At 41.8% G+C, this 21,272-nt stretch overlaps 1 protein-coding gene across 2 annotated transcripts; it reads left to right on the forward strand.

Annotated features, from left to right (window-relative positions):
- Positions 1–6,127: 6,127 nt before the first annotated feature.
- rmdn3 (regulator of microtubule dynamics 3) lies at positions 6,128–20,756 on the forward strand. 2 transcript variants are annotated; one of them, XM_056405596.1, is made up of 12 exons: positions 6,129–6,761; positions 7,480–7,669; positions 9,819–9,962; positions 12,073–12,430; positions 14,750–14,852; positions 15,438–15,498; positions 15,609–15,684; positions 16,653–16,730; positions 16,827–16,925; positions 17,687–17,740; positions 18,323–18,403; positions 18,890–20,756. In XM_056405596.1, exons 1-12 carry the CDS (start codon positions 6,560–6,562, stop codon positions 18,947–18,949), a joined length of 1,506 nt encoding a protein of 501 aa, XP_056261571.1. In that variant the 5' UTR covers positions 6,129–6,559; the 3' UTR covers positions 18,950–20,756. The 2 variants fall into 2 exon arrangements, with proteins under 2 accessions (XP_056261572.1, XP_056261571.1); XM_056405597.1 differs by lacking the exon at positions 9,819–9,962 and having other exon boundaries at positions 6,128–6,761.
- Positions 20,757–21,272: the final 516 nt, after the last annotated feature.

Raw genomic sequence — 21,272 nt, forward strand, 5'->3', positions numbered from 1 at the left:
CCTTAATTTAGACCAATGGAGCCCTTAAAGGTGTAATGTGTAAGATCGTGCTACTTGCTCCACCTCCACAGGGGGCAGCATTTCACCTCTTCACCCCTGTCCACTTAATCATATTGTTGTTTCCCCCATGTTCCTTTATAATTTATTATTTATATGTGCATTTATTGTTGATAGTTAAAATTGTTGATAGCACTGAAACAAATTATGAGTACTTGTAATACAAACAGTATGTGTTTATTTACCTATAAAAATATGAAGGCAAGGGGACACTGCATGACACATGGGTGTCAGGCTACAGCAGCATGAGGAAGGGATGATGACATCATCACAAAGGCAGAAAAAGAAAATAAGGTTTATTGCCAGGTAGGTTTTTACTTACAAGATATTTGGCTTGGTGTTTGGTGCAGTATACAATTAATTATAGGAAATAACAATAAAAAGATACAGTACTGCAACAGTCCAAAAGATAAATATACATAGATATACATATTAAAAAATAAAACAATGAAAAAAACTATGTACGGAAGTGTTGACAAAACTCCTGCTAAGCAGGATGTGCAGAAGATCACAGTACAGACAATATGTGTTCTCGTTGGTTTGTGTACAACGCACAGAGCTGACTGTGGACAGGCGAGAGGCTGTGAAGCCAGAAAGGAAACTTTCTGCCTTCCTTTATGCATATTCTGAATATGCTGTATACATCTCCAAATAATGCTCCTAAAACCTGAATAATATCAGTATATCCCACATCATAATAAGAAAATGCTAAATTCAGAATAAGGAAAAAGGATAATGATTAAGGATATCCAAACAGAGCAGGAAAACTGAATCTGTGCCGGACATGTTCTCATTTATTTCATATTTGACAATGATGGCTTCTTTTACTTTCTGGAATCTTAAGTATCAGCAACATTGCCACGCAGGCACTCTGGGCTCAAAGGTGACAGGTATGAGGCCTTAGGTAATCAAAGAATAGGCCACTAACTGAAACCTGAGACATAAAGATGGATTGGATTTAAAGCCTCAACAGTCTCATCTGAGGGCCCTGTAATAACAGTGTAGTTTAGCAGCTGGTAAGGTCACTTATGCCTGCCAGTATTTCCTGTGTGGGAGCAGCCAAGTCATTCAAGTCTACATTTACACTGACTGGTCTAACTGCATGCCTCATGGGAAAATCATGCAGTATTTGTTTAACTTAGCTAAAAGTCATCAATCAGTAAGGTTTGCCTGAGAAATTCTTTCTTCATTCTTAGAGAAACCTTAAAGTCCACCTCCCCCCAAAAAGTTGTTTTGCATATTGTTTCTCAGTTAGGATGTGTGAGCTTCACTGTGCACAGCGATGATGTTTGACACTGACACTGCATCTGAAGGAGAAATGTTTCGCTCTGCTCTCCTTAAATCTCACTTTAAGGCAGGGATCAGGATTATGTGACATCACAACTAGTTTCACTGGTTCTCCACTAATGTGAAACCTCCAGTGCACGTTCACTGAGAATGGACTTCAGCAAAGTAAGAGATATCTCGTGTCCAGTAGTTAACTTTGGAAAATAGAAATATTTGTATATTAATATATATTTATTCTTCCTATTGTCAATGTTAAGTCAGTGAAAACTGAAGGAAAAGCATATCAGGCACAAACTATTGTTCCAAACAGAAAACTCTGCACGTCTGAAAACATGTCTGGAGAGGAGCTTTAATAAAGATGACTGCTATCTAAATAATGAACTAAATCATATTTAAATGGATTATAGAAGTTCAGTTGAATAAACTTACTTCGGCTAATATTAAGAAAATCAAATGCAATAACCAAACATAATGTAACAAAGGAACAACACATAATTATCCAGATAATGTAATGCTATAATTCAAAATCTTATGTTACTCCATGTTGCAAAGTATTTTGGATGAATACTTGCCGTATAAGAGAAGAAGGTTTATTAGAACCAAAAGAGATTTGTTAGATGTTATTTGTGCAGGTGACAGAGCCCCTGTCAACAAGTTCTGCCATCCTCAGTTTTTCCACATCAGCCAGTGTTAAGTCTCCCCCTTCTGTCTTTAAGGGTTATTGGAGCAAATCTAACACTATATACAACTAACAAACCCGTGGGATCTGGAAAACAGAAATATTCTTTCTTTGAACAGCAGAACTTGTATACTATTTTGTTTTCCTCTGGCAAGAGAATAATCGATCAGAATGTTAAGTCTTCAAACCCTGATCAGTGATCATGAAGACTGATATACAGTTGCTGAGGTGGTATTCACACCAAGTGTTAAACGCTCATTTGGAACCAACAAATCAGCCTTGTAGCATTTCTTGGCATTTGGAGAGATCTCTGCTTCCTCCCTGTGTGTCCCTCTGACTTCACCTCCACACGAATGACATTGTTCTTTCTGTTTCACACATTCTTTGGATGCTTCAGTAGCAGCAAAAACAAACAGTGATTCATATTCATCCACTGGTTGTCTCACATATCTGGGTCGGGTTCTCAGGGGAAACTTGGGTTAGCCAAGCTTGGCGGAGGTTTCCAGAAATTCCCGGGCATTATGGGAATTGTAGTGTTCCCAACATGTACTTCAGGTTTCAACACCCAACTTCTCTAAATAAGAAGGAACATTTTGCCATATGATTTGAAACAACATAGAATAGAAATACATAAAAGAAAGACAGTAAAATCAGCAAAAGGACAGGCTGATGTTATTTTGAGAAAAAATATTTATTGTGTGTATTTGTCACTTCTGTCCTGTGGGGGGCATCACTGACAGATTGATATTCAGTAGATGAGTCCAATAGCCTTATTAACAAAGATACACTGTAGTAATGATTGGTAAGTGTATTTATTATTTTGATAGCTATGCCTTGAATAGTTAGTTCTCTTGCTCTGTGGTCACAATTATGTGGACACTCATATTTACTGAGTATACATTCTAACCCAATGAAGTAAACTCTTTAGACACTGATAAAAAAGAGAACATTATGGTCTGTTGCTGACCTCCACAGGCACTGACTTATATATTCTTTATGCAACCTCATAAAAGATCTACCTATCAGTCTCCAGACAGATGAATGGTGCTAAAATCCTCCGCAGGGACAGATTAAGCCCTGGAGGTAAAATTAGCTGTTTGAGATAATTGAGTAAACGCAGATTTGTCTCAGAAAATGCACCATGTACGCATTTGTCAACAGTAATATTAATGGTATTAAATCACGATGACACAGGGCTTCTAGATTGATTAAGGCCCCTGCTCATGTATGAATTTCACCTGTCTACAGTGGATGGCTTCAAGAGGTGGAATCAGCTGCCTGGTTAGGGCTGAAGCATCACCAGCATCGCATTGAACACAAGTAAGAAACACCAAAGAGAGTAATCATGATGAGCTGAGGGGGGGATGGAGGAGGCAGGATGAGGAAGAGTGCTTCCTCGGTCTGCCATTTTTTTGAAAAAAAAAACTCTTAATTTACCCAGAATTCATTGTACCACAGTCTGGCTTAAATAGTCAAGAACTAAACTGCTTCGTGCAGCAGATGAATTCGGACTCAGTCTGTCTGAAGTCTGACTATTTATATCTAAGACTCAGTCAGAGTCTGTCTTTGGCCTTGGTTGGGTCACGCTGGTGAGTGTGTGTGTGATCGAGAGAACCAACCTGAGGACCCCATTGATGAAGGGCCCCAGTTCATCAAAAGACTTATGTAACAACTGATCATTTGCATTCTATCTAATATTTACGACTTATATCTCATAATTTAGACTTAAAGAGTCTAAATTTATAAACGCATATGTATTTAGTATTTATAATGAGTTAGATGTAAATGCACTCCAGACTGTATGGACAGTTACACATTTGAATAAATATAGCTGTATAACAAAGAAATAGGTGTGAGTTAAAGCCATTTTAACATATAGGGGCAAAATTGCAAGGGTTCACAAGTAATTGGACACTTGTCTACTAAATGTCTCTTGATCTGCTGTGTGTTGTTTCACTGTTATTTTGTGCATATAGAGCTCAGCTGTGGCTCAGAGCTGACTCAGATTTGACAGCTGCCATTTAGATTGAGGCTGTGTTGTCTGTCTGTATGTAAAGAGACCATGCAAGTGACGGAGATAATAACCAGGAAATCTCCCACAGAGATAACAAAGGGTTGGTTTGCCAAAATCAACAGTTGCTTACCTTCTAAAAAATGTCATGCTTCCGGTCAAGTATTTTATTTTCTCCCTCATGTTTCATGTCTGTTCTTCCTGTTTTATTTTGTGAGCACTCACCTGTGTCTCTGTTCCAGGTTCCTGTCTGTCCTGCCTCCTCCTTGTCTGTGTGCACCTGATCCTTGATTGTGTCCCCAGCACCTGTGTCTAATCACTCCCAATCAACTCCGCATATATTCCCCTTTGTGTCTTGTCTCGTCACCAGTTCGTCGATTCCCACAGATCACGTTCCAGCTTCATAGTCATAGTCATAGTCACAGTCACAGTCACAGTCACAGTCATAGCTTTCTTGTATTTTGAACCTTGCTTGTTTTGCGACCTTCCTTTTGCCTCACGTTTTGGAGACCTTTGCCTGGTTTGACTGCCTTCCCGTGAACCGACCATTGCTTGTAATAAACCTCGTTTTGCTGATTCAACCGAGCCGAGTCGTGCATTTGGGTCCTTACATCCTGAGCTAAGTTCATGACAAAAAAATGTCTGTACAGGAAAAGTAGAAAATGGCAAACAAATTGGTAGATCAAGCACCACAAATCCCTTTATGTTTACACTGTAAGTTAAGACTGCTCTCCAGAATGCAGGTGAACATGTTTCTCACCACAAGGAGCAAACCCCCATGGTAAACCTCAAAAACAGAAAGGCCAGGCTGCAGTTCACTAAAACGCACAAAAAGCAACTGGAGGAGTTCTGGAATAAAGTTCTGTGGACTGATGAAACAAAAACCAACCTTTATCAAATTGATGGAAACTGGAAAGTATAGAGAAAAAAGCATCTTATGACCCAAAGCCACCACCTCATCTGTCAAACACGGAGGTTGCTCTGATATGGCTTTAGCATGTAGAGGAACTGACTGGCATTTATTGATGATTTCACGACTGAGATGAGCAACTGATATGTACAGGAGCAGTCTGTGGCTCAGTTTCAGCCAAATGCATCAGACCTCATTGGACTTTTCATCATTCAGCAGGACAACAATCCTAAAAGTCCAGTCAAAGCAACCAAGGACCTAAAGGCAGCTGGACCTCAAAACAATGCACTGCACTGCAGGCCTGGAGGGAGCGTCACCGAGAGATCACAAATAGTCTGCTGATGTGACTTCAGGCAATGAGTGCAAAGGATTTTCTTCTATTAAACATGATGATTACCAGCTGCAGCAGCATGAAAGCATCATGGTAAAACATGCTCCTGCAGTACAATGGAGTGTAAAGGCCACATTGAGGAAAAAAAATCTGAAATTTTGAGAATAAAGTCAAAATATTGAGAGAATATAGTTGTAATTTTGAGAATAAAATCAAAATATTTCAAGAAAAAAATTCATAATATTAAGTCATTATTTTACAATAAACAGTCATAATATTATGAGACTAAAGTGTTAATCTTAGGGTTTGTGTTGTTTTAGAGGGAAATATCAGAAGGAACGTGGAGCATCCTGTGAAGTTCAGTTTCACAAATAATGAGAAACTTGATCTTTTGGCTCATCATCATCATCATCATCGTCGTCGTCGTCGTCGTCGTCATCATCAGCATCAGGACATTGAAAAGACTGTGAAGAAACTGAGTCTAATCTGTTTTTAAACAGACAAACAGAAGCTGCCGGAAGCAGCTCAGTCTGCAACTTACTGTCCTTTCACCCGTTTTATTAGTTGATGTAATATTTAAAAAAAAAAAAAAAATTCTCTCGAAATTTTACATTTTTGTATTCTCGTAATATTACGACTTTATTCTTGTAATATTATGACTTTCTTCTCGCAATTTCAGATATCCCATTTTCCTCAATCTGGCCCTAATACTCCATCCTACCTACTGTAGCACCAAAAGTATGAAAGTGTCCAAGTACTTACAGTTTATATTCATGACGGGAATGGGATTTCTTATGTTACAGCCCGCTTGTCAAGACTTTATTTTGAAAGTTGAAACCGGAAATTACTTTTCCATGCTCTGGCTTGTTGACAGCAGTGGTGCTGATGTGAAGTAGCTACGTTACGTGTTTTTATAGCATCATTGCTGCTAGACGAACAACATTAGCACATTCTGACGCTATAAACAGACTCGTTTAGCTTTAAAACGTGTCATCGAAATATACGTGACGTGCCGTAGATAAAATTAATCATTTGCGTTAAGCTTATTAAAAGTCGTCATTGTGCTATTAGCCAGTGAATGCTGTAACAGCGGAAGGCTAATGACATCAGGCTAATGGTGACGTGCTGCGTATCAACCTTGTTTTCTCAGGTAGGATCATTTAAGTCGAGAGGCTGACAAGCTGAAAGTCATCACCGGCAGTCATGGTGGGAGACAAACGAAAGTGGCATCTGTAAGTAACTAACGGTAACGGTAGCTAGAACCGACCTGCGGAGCGAGGAGACATGAACACGCCGCTCGGCAGGAACGGGTTCATCGGGCTCGCAGTCGGAGCTACAGCCGGCTTGGGCTTGATCGCCTTCATCATTTACAGAGAGATCAGTAAGAGAAAATCCCAGAGACTTGTGCTGGAGGCTCGGCCGGCTGCCCGGCTGTTCGACGGGGCGGATGGAGCAGCGCTGCTGCGGGAGGCGCTGGATGCTCAGGGTGGGTTGGCTCGGCTCGGCTCGGCTCGGCTCGGCTCTGCCTCGCACTGACAGCAGCTTGTCAGGAAAGATGTGTGTTTCTGTCATAGGCTAGGAACAAATGTCATTGTAAAGACCAGTTAACAACTTTGCATTTGTGTTAACAAGATTTCCTTGTTTGCCAGCCAGAAACGGACAAATAGTCAGACAGTACCAACGTTTGAAATCATGCCTCATTTCTGTAGTTACAATTATTGTGAAGTTATTTTGAAACTCTAGACTGGATATAAGTAAATTCAGTGTTTTATCAGCATACAATTGCCCCTGCCTTCATTTGTCACTCATATAACTATGCACATGATCTTACACCTGGCCCTGTAAGTTGCAGGTGGTTGACCAACAAAGATGAAGCATCACTCCAAGCCACTGGGCCCTGATCAGTGAGTGGACCCTGGTCTCCCTGATCTAGATGAGATGGTTTTGTGCCAAAGTTCCTGTTTAAGAGTTTTGAATCACTCTCAGTTTGACTCCTCACCTTGGACTAGTTTGCCTTGGTTTAGCTTCCATAGCCCCCAGGACAACCCCACCCCTCATTCCCGATCTCCCAGGAAAAGGTGGAAGATGAAGATGGGGTGAATGATGCTGCCACAGTGACCTGGACCTGGACCAGCAGGAGAAAATAGATGGATGGATAAGAAGCCCATATGTCTAACCCTGTGTCTCCCTGTCTCCTCCTCCAGAGGCAGAGGCCCAGCAGCAGGCTCTGGCAGCGGTGGAGGCGGTGGTGCAGGGCCTGTCTCCAGAGCAGCAGCTGGAGCTCAGGAACCAGCTGGACCAGGTGCTGAGCTGCGTGGCCTCACTGCGCTCAGAGGTGGCAGAGTTGAGGGGCGGCCTGCAGGACATCGCCCTGCAAATCATCCAGGATGTCAAGTGAGTGACAGTGTGGTGAGCTGTAAAGAAACTACCCCACTGTGGTGTATGATACTAAAAAGTCATTTATTTGGCTGGACCTTCATAACAAATTGTGTAGACAATACAAAGTTCAAATCCAGAGTGGCTTCCTTTAAACTGAGTACCCTGCTGCTCTGGTTCAAAATGGATCAGGCAATGAAAGGTAATGATGTATCTTTAATGCAGATACATACACTATATTGCCAAAAGTATTCACTCACCCATCCAAATAATTGAAATCAGGTGCTCCAATCACTTCCATGGCCACAGGTGTATAAAAGAATGGGTCACACTCAGGAGCTCAGTGAATTGCAGCGTGGTACTGTGATAGGATGCCCCCTCTGCAACAAGTCCAGTCGTGAAATTTCCTCGCTCCTAAATATTCCACAGTCAACTGTCAGTGGTATTATAACAAAGTGGAAGCGATTGGGAACGACAGCAACCCAGCCACAAAGTGGTAGGCCACGTAAAATGATGGAGCGGGGTCAGCGGATGCTGAGGCGCATAGTGCGCAGAGGTCGCCAACTTTCTGCAGAGTCAGTCGCTACAGACCTCCAAACTTCATGTGGCCTTCAGATTAGCTCAGGAACAGTGCGTAGAGAGCTTCATGGAATGGGTTTCCATGGCCGAGCAGCTGCATCCAAGCCAACATCACCAAGTGCAATGCAAAGCGTCGGATGCAGGGGTGTAAAGCACGCCGCCACTGGACTCTAGAGCAGTGGAGACGCGTTCTCTGGAGTGATGAATCGCCCTTCACCATCTGGCGATTTGATGGACGAGTCTGGGTTTGGCGGTTGCCAGGAGAACGGTACTTGTCTGACTGCATTGTGCCAAGTGTAAAGTTTGGTGGAGGGGGGATTATGGTGTGGGGTTGTTTTTCAGGAGCTGGGCTTGGCCCCTTAGTTCCAGTGAAAGGAACTCTGAATGCTTCAGCATACCAAGAGATTTTGGACAATTCCATGCTTCCAACTTTGTGGGAACAGTTTGGGGATGGCCACTTCCTGTTCCAACATGACTGTGCACCAGTGCACAAAGCAAGCTCCATAAAAACATGGCTGAGAGAGTTTGGTCTGGATGAACTTGACTGGCCTGCACAGAGTCCTGACCTCAACCCGATAGAACACTTTTGGGATGAATTAGAGCGGAGACTGAGAGCCAGGCCTTCTCGTCCAACATCAGTGTGTGACCTCACAAATTCGCTTCTAGAGGAATGGTCAAAAATTCCCATAAACACACTCCTAAACCTTGTGGAAATCCTTCCCAGAAGAGTTGAAGCTGTTATAGCTGCAAAGAGTGGTCCGACGTCATATTAAACCCTATGGATTAAGAATGGGATGTCACTTAAGTTCATATGCAAGTCAAGGCAGGTGAGCCAATACTTTTGGCAATATAGTGTATGTGAGTGTGATATGCTCAAACTGTGCGAAGTCTTTCTTTTAGTATGAAACTGAAGCTGTGAGGAGAATACTGCACTGTTGTTTATGTATTCAGTAGGGAAGTAGTTTATTTCTTCTGGTTACTTTTTACAGATGTCTCTAAGTAAACACACCATGCAGCATGGTCACAATAACAAATGATGATAGCAAAAGTGAAAATTACAGCAAATAAAAACACAGTGAATTGAAGAAAGCACCAAAATCTGATGGTAGAGACGGTTTCTACTGACTAATGACAGAAAGACACTTGAATGAAGAGGGTAGTTTAATGTGAACCAGCTTACATATGCTAATTAGAATACAATTTATTATATTGTTGTACATGCATGTTTTTATAAGGTGCATCACACATACTTCTATACATAAAGATGATAAAAGCCGACATCTCAAGTCTCATCTCAAGTGAATGTTGCATGAAATCACACAGTACTCAGCTCTCGTTAACCAATCTTAATTAGATGTAGTGGAACTTCCTCACTGTATTCAAACAAAACTACTTTTGAACTGCAGGATTTTAAATAAATTTCGGTCCACGTTACATTCCACACGTCTGCTGGAGCACCTTAAAGTGTGACCAGGGATTAGACAGTGGTAGTGTTTTGGTTGTTGTGAGGCTCCAGCTGCTGCAGGATGGAAACGTCACAGTAGTTGTGGTGGTCGGGATGACCTGTTCCCCTTCCTTCACTTTTCAGAAAGGGAGTGGAGGACAGTCAGCGGCTGCGTCGGCGCCGTCATGTCGTCCACAGAGAGCGCACTGACTCCACCAGCTCCAGCTCCATCTATTTCACAGCCAGCCAGGGCATGGCCAGTGCGTATGACGAGACCAGTGAGGGAGGGTATGTGTCTTCACTTGTTTTTTGTGTATTCTTCTTTTCTGGTGTCCCTCTTTCATACGATACTAATGCTAGTACATACTGCATTGATTGTTATTCCTCTGCGCCAGCGACAGTCCCAGTTGTCCCTCCATCCCATTCTCACGGACACAGTATCTCAGTAAAGCCTGGACAGAACTGCTTCAAATTTGGCACAAACATTCACTAGGACTCAAGGACAAGCTGATTCGAGTTTGTTGGTTAAAGGTCAAGGTCACGGTGACCTTGCAAAACACTTTTTAGCCCTAACTCAAGACTTTACACAGCAATTATGACATTTCAAACCAGAGGTTCATATTTGATATGACTGAAAAGTGAAGACAGACAAGCACCAGGAGGTGATTCTAGTTTGTCCAGTAGTCAGTATACATTTGCTCTTTCATACTCATTGGATGCATTGACACTTTTTTTTGACAAAATTTATGAGTGCAGCTTTTAAAGTGTTGAGCTGTCTTTGCTATGTGGGTCAGACTAAGAGGCAAAAATCTTCTTCCTCCTTGACACCTGAAAAGACTGGAGCAGTGATGGTGTGTGTTCAGTAGTGCTGTGTGTCGGACCGTGTCAGGCTGAGATCCAGGTCTGATCCAGCTTGTGGGCGCTGTTGATTGGCTTTTTAAGCTTAATCAGCTAATTCGCTAGAGACAATTACAGATAGTTAAATAGTGCACATAGGGCACCGTTTAACTAACTTACTTAACACTAAGTCACTGACTGACTGACATTTATTCCTATGGAGAGTTTAGAATGGAAATGGCACAGTGTTGAAAACATGCCAGGTGTGGCATAATACTGGTCTTACTCTCAAACTGATGGTTCAGTCTTTTTCATTTCAAACCTTTTTTGTACTGTAGTTCACTTAATACACAGTGAACACACTGTAAGAGCTCTGTAAGAACAGAAAGAGCAAACAAACATAAAAACATTACCATCTTTTCATATATATATCTTCTCTTATAACATTCAATTATTCAATTTTACATTTGCTGCAAAGAATGAATTAGTATTTATTATATCCATTCATGAAATACTCCTTTTAAACAGTATTTAATTATCTTTTTTAATCAAATTAAATATTTAAATGTCCATGTTTTCTGTTCTTGCCGTTAATAATAATTAAACTAGCTTACACTTCCTAATTTAAAACTATAAAAACGCGCTGTCAAAACAAAAGTTAAAGTGAAACACACATGTAGCTTGCGCCTCTATCAGCCAGGTGCTGAACCAACTAATGATATCAAAGTGTTGACGTAACTTTGTTTTTTTAACTTTCGTTTTTCTCGCTGACGTCATTGTATTTCAAAATAAAAGCATGACCTTTGCAATAAAACCATCGGCACAAATAAAAACCACAGGCTTTAGTCAATATGTATAAAATGATTAAACATAAGGCTAACGCATTATGAAATTACATTTGACCATCCTAAAGGTCATTTGCACAAGGGGCTTCTTTGGTGGGGGTTTGTGGTTTCCATTGCACAGGAGATAATGAAATACAATCCAGGACGGTCGGTGTGAGTAACAGATCCAAGAGCTTGAAGGCCTATTAGATGCAGAGAGCTGGACAGTTATCACAGTGACAATCATTTTATCTCCTCTGATGGTAAATGGTAGAAATACATTATTCAGTACAAGGTAATCTACTAGGAATGTACTTCCTGCATGTATTTGGCCAACACAGCACTTTGCTGGATTATGCTGCGTGGTGTTGCAGCAAAAACTGACCCAGGTTAAAGTGTTTCAGTGGACAGGCTGAAGTGTTTTTTCCCAGAGTCCCCTGCATCAGCAGCATGTGTGTCGATGCAATAGTCAAATACGATTTTTTGACACTCGCTAATGTTGTTTTTTCTTGTTTTCTGACCTCTGTGGTATTTAGACAGATAAAACAAAAACTATCTTATGAACAAATACCACATTAATTATGGTGAATTAACTCTTTAAAGAGCAAAGGTAATGATCAACCAATACACTGTAGTGTGAAATTCAAGTGTTGTTTCTTTCTCTACATTGACATCATTTTGCAGATAAATGAATACTGAATAAGTAACAGAGGACCCCCCCCCCCCATATGTCCCAGGTACTCCACAGCCTACGCTGAGTCAGACTACACAGACCGTGATACAGACAAAGAGGAGGGGGAGCAGCAGCCGGAGCAGGAGTCTGAGGAGGAGGAAGATAGGAGCTGTGCCACAGTCCTCACCCTTCGCCAGGAAGACTCACAGGAAGAGGAGGTGGAGGAAGACAGGGAGCTGGAGGAGGAGGAGGAGGAGGAGAAGGACGAGGACGAGGACAATGATGAGGGGAGGCTGCAGCTGGTGACTGAAGTTCCCAGTGGGGAGCTGGCTCTCCTCCTGGCTCAGAGTGACATCCTCCACACAGGAGACGCCAGTCTGAAGGCAGAGGGCTTTCGCCTGCTGCTGGACAACAGAGCCGAGGTGAGTGACCTGGATCACATGACGGTTAACTAGTGCTGGAACTATTGATAATCATAATGACAATAAATAAATAATAAAGTTGATTTAGATAGCACTTGTCAGAATCAGTCAAATTATAAAGAACTTTACAAAGGGCAGGAAATATGGAATTAAATGATTCAGATACATAAACAAATGAGAAAATAAAATACCAAATGCACACACGTACACACAGACACACATCCAACCTCACACACATGAATGATGGTCAGATAAAAATACAATTATAAAAAAGCCTGAAATGCCAAACTTCGGGAAACTGGATATGTTTGTGAGACAGAAGTGCTGTGACCATGGGACATTTTTTTTACATTTTACAGTGATCAGAAATAGATATTTATCAATGAAGTAGTTTCAGCCTCATATTTTATTAAGCTTTCCTATGTATAAAAAGGTGGTTCCCAACCTGTGAGCTGGGGACTGCTGGTGGGCCACAAAGGTTTTACAAGTGGGCCAAGAAATCATTTGCAAAACAGTACAATTTTGGTGAAAAGTAGTGCTGACTCATGTTGTATTCTCATCATCAGCGCGATATGAACATGTGCAATAAACACATTGGGAAAGACTGAAAAATCATGATGAATTAGAAAGAAATCATTTGATTTACATGCAACATGCAGTCAAAGGGTTTTCAAAGTGCAGCACCTGAGCCAAACGAAGCGGGAAACTCTACTGCATTTTGGTGTCGGGCTGCAGCCTCTCCTTTCTGAGACACACACACACACACACACACACAGTGGACAGCACAGAGGTGGCGATGGAGACCAGTGGGATGTAAACATTTTACTGGAGCTCACAACAACTGCAGTCGTAGCTCTGTGAGTTTCATCAAAACGAGAGTTAAACATGTAGAAACGCTACACTTTCAACTTCTCTCATCCACCACAGTTTGTTTTCCACGGGCGCAGGGCACTAACGTTAAGCTAACAGCTAACTATTTAGAACAAGGAAAAGTTTCTGTATGTAAAGTGCAGCTTCACCCCACCCCCCCACCCCCCACCCCCCCTGCAGGGAGGAGGACGGAGGAGACAGTGACTGATAGTGACCTTTGTCTGTGTTCTTCATTCAGCTCCACTCAGTTTCAGCTTCAGTGTTTTCATGTCAGGAATATTATTCAGACATTTTACATTATTATTTATATAGTTTATATACAGGGACACAATTTTTTTTCATTTTAATCTTGTTGAAAATTTTATCCTTTTTAAAAATAAGAGGAAGAACCAATAAAAGTATCAACAAAGAGCCTGATGAGCTGCACTGTATTGATGAGATAAACATAACATTATATCATTTCACCTGATGAGAGAACCTCCACTGTCTCACCACTGTAACCTCAACATGAGCCTCCAGACACAAAATCTGCAGTCACACTCCGCATGTGAACATGTGACTTGTCAGATGGAAAGCTGGTTAACAACAGAAAGAATTGAAAGGAAAGAGTCAGAGACAGATGGTGAATCAACAAGTGATCTCTCCTCTGAAAAATGGACCTTCCCACATGTTTCCTCTGCTTCAGTTCAGTCCTGGATGTTCTGTTGTCATCATTACAATAAAAAGCTCTGAGAAAGTGTTATTTAGCCTCCATATTGTTACAGGGGTTGGATGTGGGCCGCTATCATTTTCGAGATTTTCAAGTGGGCCATGAGTTGGAAAAGGTTGGGAACCGCTGATCAAAAATATTCTCATGGAATATCAAACCTTCAGTGAACAATGAGTAGTTTCACGTGTACAGACACTGTGTAAATCTCTGAGGGTCACCAGATGTGTGGTGCAGCTGTGCAGCCGTGCCTGTAGATGTCAGTGCAGTCAGCTGAGCTGTCAGTCAGAGGTCACTAGGACAAACATACTATATGTTTCACATACAACATGCCACACACTTCTGTGGAGTGGATTAATATTTGGCAACAAGCCTGGCATCAGCAGTCTGCATGAATTCTACTCTTTGTTAAAGTTGTTGTATTAGTTACATTTTCTTCTGTTCAGTAAACACTAAGTGAGCGTTTTCACTCTGCAGTCTGGTGCACAATGATTGATTTTCATAAATCTGTAGCTGCATCTATATGGAAACAATAACAGACTTTGCAGGTGTTTTGTTCATATTGTTTTAGCTGTTCTGACATGATGTTTCTGTGGTGATGATAACAGTGGTCAGTTGTCTTCTGACAGCAGTGGCTGCTACACAGCAACCAGGATGATCAGAGTGTGTGTGGTGTGATCATGTTCTTCAGTAATGAATCCCCCTAAACACTGACGGGTGGGTTTCTGTGTCTGAGTCTGCAGTATGGAGACAACAGGGAGTTTCTATGGCGACTGGCTCGGGCCTACAGTGACATGTATGAGTCAACTGAGGACAAACAGGAGAAGAAGACCTATGCACAGCAAGGTAATGGACACACACACACACACACACACACACACACACACACAGACATTCAATCAAAATAAAACAAATCAGATTGTCAGTGGAGCCTAAATGAAAATAAATTGTACTCTCAGTTTTTAAAAGTTAACTGGAGAAAAAGAGAAGACATTTGGAAGTGCTGCTTGAAGACAGGAATCTCACTAAAGATTAACACCAGAGCTCAAATGCATAAAACCCCTGACTAAAACTGTGAACAAAAAGAGCACAAACACAATTATTTCTGTTTATTAACTGTAGATTTGTCATTGCTGTGTAAATGGTAAAACTTAATGAATGAAGCTCTGTGAAGTCGGTTATTTTATTTTATGTTAAATTACGTGTCTCTTATTTTGGATTTTCACTGTAACTTGGATCACTTTGGAAAACTGTGTGTACACATGGTGAAAGGAATGTGTGAGGTGACACAGTCTGTGTTTATAAAGACCGAGTTATGTGTGGGGGAAATGGTCGTACGCATGGTTTTTGTGTGTATGCATCATTTTGAATCTGGCCACTGGAGTTTGCATGTGGAGGTTTTGGGGATTACCCTGTGAGCTGCTGTTGCAGGATGTGAGGAGGCAGAGCGCGCCCTGAAGAAGAACGGCCTGAACGCTGAGTGTCACAAATGGTAAGAACACGAGGGTCACTGAGCTTCTAACATCTGGGTTTCACCTCTACATGGATATTTCTCCCACCAGTCATATTCTGATGTCAGTTACTGTGTGTTTGTGGCTCCAGGTTTGCTGTGCTGACAGGACTGACGTCCCAACATGAGAGCATGCACGGCAAACTGAAGAGCGGCCACATACTGAAGGTACTGCAGGAACACTTGTAGCTAACTCACATAGACGCAGTGATGCAGGTTAAACCCGTGTCAGGTCTGTTTGAATCGGTGAACCCTGCTCTACACAGGTCAAATGATGGCCAGCTTTGCTGAGCTGGTGTCACTACCAGGAATAGAAATAAGGACAGAGAGAGAAAATATTAAAATGTAACATGATCAGAGAAATTCAGAAGAAACTAGCTTTCACAGAGCTGGATGACAGTGGGAAGCAACAAATGAGGAGAGGGACATGCAGCAAACTGAGCTGCACTATATGTGACTCTGTCACAAAGTGAGGGACACAAGTTTAAAGCTCCATATTTTCCTCTTCTTCTGTGTTTTATTTGAAGTGTTGATCCATAAGAAGATATATTTGTGGTTTTAAGAACCAAAAACCATCTCAGTGTAGATTTACATCTCCTCTCTCAGGCTTCTCTCTGGAGCTCTAATAACAACAGGTTGGTGAGCCAATCAGGAGAGAGGAGGCTCTGAGCCTGTCTTCTGATTAGCTGACTGTTTTCTGAGTGATCCAATAAAAAAAAATAGCAGATTTCAGGTAAAACACTCAGAGAAACCAAATCCTGTAAGGTTTGGATGGAGGGTCCAGGTGGGCGGGGCTTGGGGCATGGCTGAGGGTGGGGACTGTTTTGCTGTGACTTGATAAAGTTCCAGAAGTCCTGACGGCTGGTTTTAAGGCTCAGTTTCTGAATCCAGATCTGTATTCAGAAACTGAGCCTTAGTGAGTGAGACGGAGAGAGAGAAAAGAGAAAGACACAGTGAGAAAGAGAGAGAGTGAGACGGAGAGAGATACATTGAGAGAGAGTGGAGTCTCTGCTGACAGTGAGCAGCGGGGACAGCTGTCGGCATGGATCATGGACCCAGAGTATGAAGGTGTCTGGATTCATCTCTACCCTTTAGAGTTGTTCAGAGAACTTGTGTGATATCTTTCCTCCACCCAGGAGCACCTGGACCGTGCCATCGCCCTCAGAGACGACGACCCCATGTGTTTCTACCTGCTGGGCAGATGGTGCTATGAGGTGAGGGTGCCTGTGTTGTGTGTTGTGCTGCTTACTGTCGACTAAAGGCAATGGCGTCTAAAGTCAGTGTTTCCTGGTTTGTCTGTGTCTCTGCAGGTTGCCACTCTGGATTGGCTGGAGAAGAAGGCGGCTGCAGCCCTATACCAGAGCCCCCCCTCCTCCACCCTGCATGACGCCCTGGAGAACTTCCTGAAGGTAGAGGTCCACAGACCCCATGCTGAGGGTGTTTTCACACTTATATTTGGTCTGCTCTGGGTCAAGTTGCTAGACGAGTTGTTGACTTGAAAAAATGTAGTAGAAGTAAAACTAAAATGGTGCACAAAGCACGCCTGCCTACAGGAGCTGTGTTTTGTAGTTCAGATGTAGGTCAGATTGAGGTCTGATCATGTTCCCGCCACAAATGAACCACTCCAGACCTAGACCACCTCCTCTGAAGGGTTTTGGTGCGGTTGGTGCAGAGTGTGATGGCTGCGCTCACGTCTGCGATGCATTTAACTCAGTCACGGTTCACCAGAGGTCGCGCGCTGAAACAAACAGAACACACATCGTGTCCACCACGTCTCGTATATCTCTTGCTTTGCTCTTTAGTAAACACTGTGTGAATCAACTTGCTCCAGAGTGAATGTGACTGAGCTGAGATCTGTGGTGTTGGAGGTGAGAGACATTAAGTACCTTAGGTGTCCCAGAGTCTACAGTAATGCTCCTCTCCTGTATAGACATTTATCTCCAGCTGGTTCAGTGTCCAGCCACGGCATAACTCTTGTTTTGTCAATTAGTTAGTTTGTTTAAAAGGGACCAGTATTGTAAGTATTGTGCTTTTTCTATATTATTTGTGTTATTTTTGTCTGTATTGATAGTATGACAGTGACAGTGAATGGTTTTCATTCTTCATTAATATTCTACATGGACATGTGACTGTTGACACTTTGTCTTGTGTGTTGTGTGTGAACCTGCAGGCAGAGGAACTCAGTCCAGGTTTCTCCAAGACTGTGAGACTTTACATCGCCAAGGTAACCACTGAGCAGAGTCATTCTACACATGATACAGTGGTGTCACTGCAGAGACACTTTCACTGTGATTATTAAACACACCGACCATCTGAACATGACTGACACAGTCTGCATCAGAACTGGTCAGACCACGTGGCCTGAACACTGAAGAACAGCTGTTTTTAAGTAGAAAAACCTCATAGTCATCTGATTCTGACACTTACTTCAGTACTCACTCATTCCCTCCAAAAAACCAGGAGATATCGTGTGGGAGGTAAGAGTAGAAAGTAACTTCATGAATATGAGCTTTTTGTTTTTCACCATCTACACATTTTCTGACTTCACTAAGGCTCAGAATATAGATATAAATATATTAGATAGACAAAACCTGTTGGATGCAAAAAAAAAACAGAAAGATTTCAGCTTGGATAAAAGAGTGAACAGAAACAGGAGGGGTTATAGGGAAATGATCATCAATGAATTACACTTGAGACTGGGAATCATTTTCAACAATAACACATCAGGGTGTATTTTCTGTCTTTTTCTTCCCTCTTCATCATTGTGTTTTGATGAAAGCTAATCACCATGTTGTTTGACTTGTAGTGTCACCAGGAGCTTGGAAACATCTCTGAGGCCACAAACTGGACCGAGCTGGCTCTGAAGATGTCCACAAACACTAATGATGTAAGAGCACACGTCACCCTCCCTCCTGAAATCCTCTCCACTGCAAGTCAAAGCTATATGGAACGCAGAGTGGTCCAAAACCTGTGTATTTCTGTCTTAAGATGACAGAAAATGCTGCGTTAACACACACATTCTGATCGTTAAATTGTGTTGGTGTTACCACTTGATCAATTTCTGAGGCCTTATATACCACATATACATCTTAGTTCAAAATTAGCGCGTTAACACAGCATCTTTAGATGTGCAAATTTGATGCCGAAATGCTGACGTCAGTGTAGACGTTCCATAAAGCCACATGATGTCCAGCCACACAGTGGAAATGCTAGTGTTTCTAGCTTTGAATACTGAAGCAGTATTCATAAAATGAAGCAAAAGCAAATAATGAATTCATCAGACGTGTCATGATAATAAAAATAAAAAAGACTAACTGCAAACACACACGACACAATTACTCCTATTCATTGTTTCCTTCTTTTCATTTCAAAGGATGAGCAAATGTCTAAACTGGAGACTCAGCTTCGCGTCTTGACTGACAGAAAAATCTGAAACAGTAATTTCTTCTGAGGTCCAGCAGACGGAGCAACTCAGCTGGTGGCACCGATTGGCCAACGAGTGACCATCCAATCAGATGTGCAGTACAAATGGCACACTCATTTTTCCTTCCCTCTATTAGTGGATATGTTTGTTTTGCTGTCACTGTGAAATGAAATGCAGTTTATTGATGTTTATTTATTTTCTGCAAACTTTATTCTGGCTGAGCCGAGTCGGTATCAGTGACTAATACAGATTGTAGTGTATGTGGTATCTTTAATATTTTTTTTTTTTAACATTTTGCTTTTTTTTAACTGAGAATTAGTGAATAAACACAAGTAAGTTTTATTTATGAGCAGGATTAGGTCACCTAAATTAATTTTATTGTTATTATTGTTTTAACATGATTACATGAGTACCATGATGTCACACACACAAGGTTAAAACAATACTGGCCCTGGTGTCGCAGCTGGTTTTCATCCTTCCCTCTGGTGCAGCCGTTCTCAAAGTGTGGTCATGTCAATATCATGTTTTAAATTTAGTTTTTGTCAAACTGTCTCAGTGACTATAAAGTCTATAGCAAGCACTGTATGTGTTGTTTTCAATATTCAACCCACTCATTTAAATTCAAACATTGCTCATGTTCATTGTTATGTGTGATAATTCTGTGGCTACATAAATAGGAGCACATGTTGCTGTGTGTGAGTGTGAGCTGCAGGGTTGGCTGAGACCAGGGAGCTGAGTGGGGTTTGGTGCATGTTTTGTTAAGTCTCCAGTTTGATTCCCAGCTGGTTGGACTTGTCAGTCCCCCGCTCCCTTCACTGTCTTATCCAATAAAGGCATTAGAACCCAACCCCACCCCCCCTAACCACGTATCCTCAACCTCGATGGAAAACGCCATGAGGTCAAAGACGTGAAGAAGTCTTAAGGATTTAGGAAAATAATCTGACTGCACTTTTTCTTTTTTCTTCATGACGACTCCTGACTGATTTAAAGAGAATGAATCTATATTTATGGATTCGGGCTTCAGTGGATCAGACAAGGATTTCCATCAGTTCTGGATGGTGTCACAAACATAAAACAGCTGCTCTGATGTTTCTACATTTATGTGGCTCTGCTGTGGTGGAACTACTTTAAATGTTGCTGCAGCAAGGAATTGTGGGATGGCATTTCTCCTTTCCTCTCATAAAGGAAGGCCAGTGTTTCCTCTCCTAAAGGAGATAAGATAGGAAGCACTGAAGCTCCTTTCCTCATCACTTAGAGAAGTGGAGCAGCTGTGATCATGGCTGCTGCTCAGATACTTCAGCTGGTTTCAGTCAGTGAGGAGCCTTCAGAAGGAGAAAAGGCTTTTGGAGCACAGCCTTGTGTTGAGAGGAAGTTCACCCAGCAGTGCAACACACCACCACACTGAAGATATTCTGACATTTAGGATAAATGTGGCAGAGGGAAAATGATGTGGAAGCTAAAAGCAGTATGTTCAGGGATGTTTGAAGATCTTATTCTTTTTTTTGGGGGGGGGGGGTAATGACACTTTATTAATGTAGATGTAGTGATAACACTAGTATTTTGATCTGAGTATCTGTTTTAAAACTCGATTGGCTTCTTTTCACTTAAGGACCCCCCCCCCAGCAGATGGTGCAGTATAAAGCAGCTGTACTGGACCATGTGCAGCCCTCGTGAACTAACACATGGAGTCTCCTGTTTGGTTGTGACTGTGAAAAGTGTCCTAATATTTTTGTCCCCTTATGTTTTTGCATCTGTTATTTTCTGAAGTGAAAGTAAAGCTGCAGTTTTCTCTCAGGTCATTGGTGATCGAACATCACGTTAATGGCTCTTTGTGTTTTCTGTTCTCTTGCAGTCACTGCTGTGATATTACGATGAATGAACATGTCATTTCCCAATATCGTGACTCCTCAATGAAAAGCTTATATGCACTGAAGAGACTCATGGATTACTACGGTGGTCCCGAGAGCTCAACACACAGCAGCTTAAGAAAACGTATGCAAATAGACAAAACACAAACACATTCAGAAAACATCATCAGTTTGACACCTGCTGCTAATACAACACGACAGAAGTGTTTCCAGGGGACACTAAAAAGTGATGAACCTGCTGGGACTTGTTCAGTGCTTTGAGACTTTTTGACATTGAACAAGTGTGTCCCAGATATCTGCATTACTTTGTGTGTTGCATTCGTAGCACGTGTGAAGTTGTTTGTGTTTTGTCCGTTTGCATTGCTTTTCTCAAGTTGCAGTGTGTTGAGTTCTCAGGGCCACCGTACATTACAAACCCTGACACCACCCTTCCTCAGTAATACATATGTGTAGCCAACCCTCCA

The sequence above is a fragment of the Seriola aureovittata genome, chromosome 19 (assembly GCF_021018895.1).
Source record: "Seriola aureovittata isolate HTS-2021-v1 ecotype China chromosome 19, ASM2101889v1, whole genome shotgun sequence".
Lineage (NCBI taxonomy): Eukaryota > Metazoa > Chordata > Actinopteri > Carangiformes > Carangidae > Seriola > Seriola aureovittata.

Excerpts from the sequence above, each read along its gene's own strand:
- rmdn3 (XM_056405596.1), top strand. The coding sequence starts at position 6,560 with ATGAACACGCCGCTCGGCAGGAACGGGTTCATCGGGCTCGCAGTCGGA. Across the intron at positions 9,963-12,072 it reads GACGAGACCAGTGAGGGAGG|GTACTCCACAGCCTACGCTG; the intron begins GTATGTGTCTTC and ends CATATGTCCCAG. Across the intron at positions 12,431-14,749 it reads TGCTGGACAACAGAGCCGAG|TATGGAGACAACAGGGAGTT; the intron begins GTGAGTGACCTG and ends CTGAGTCTGCAG.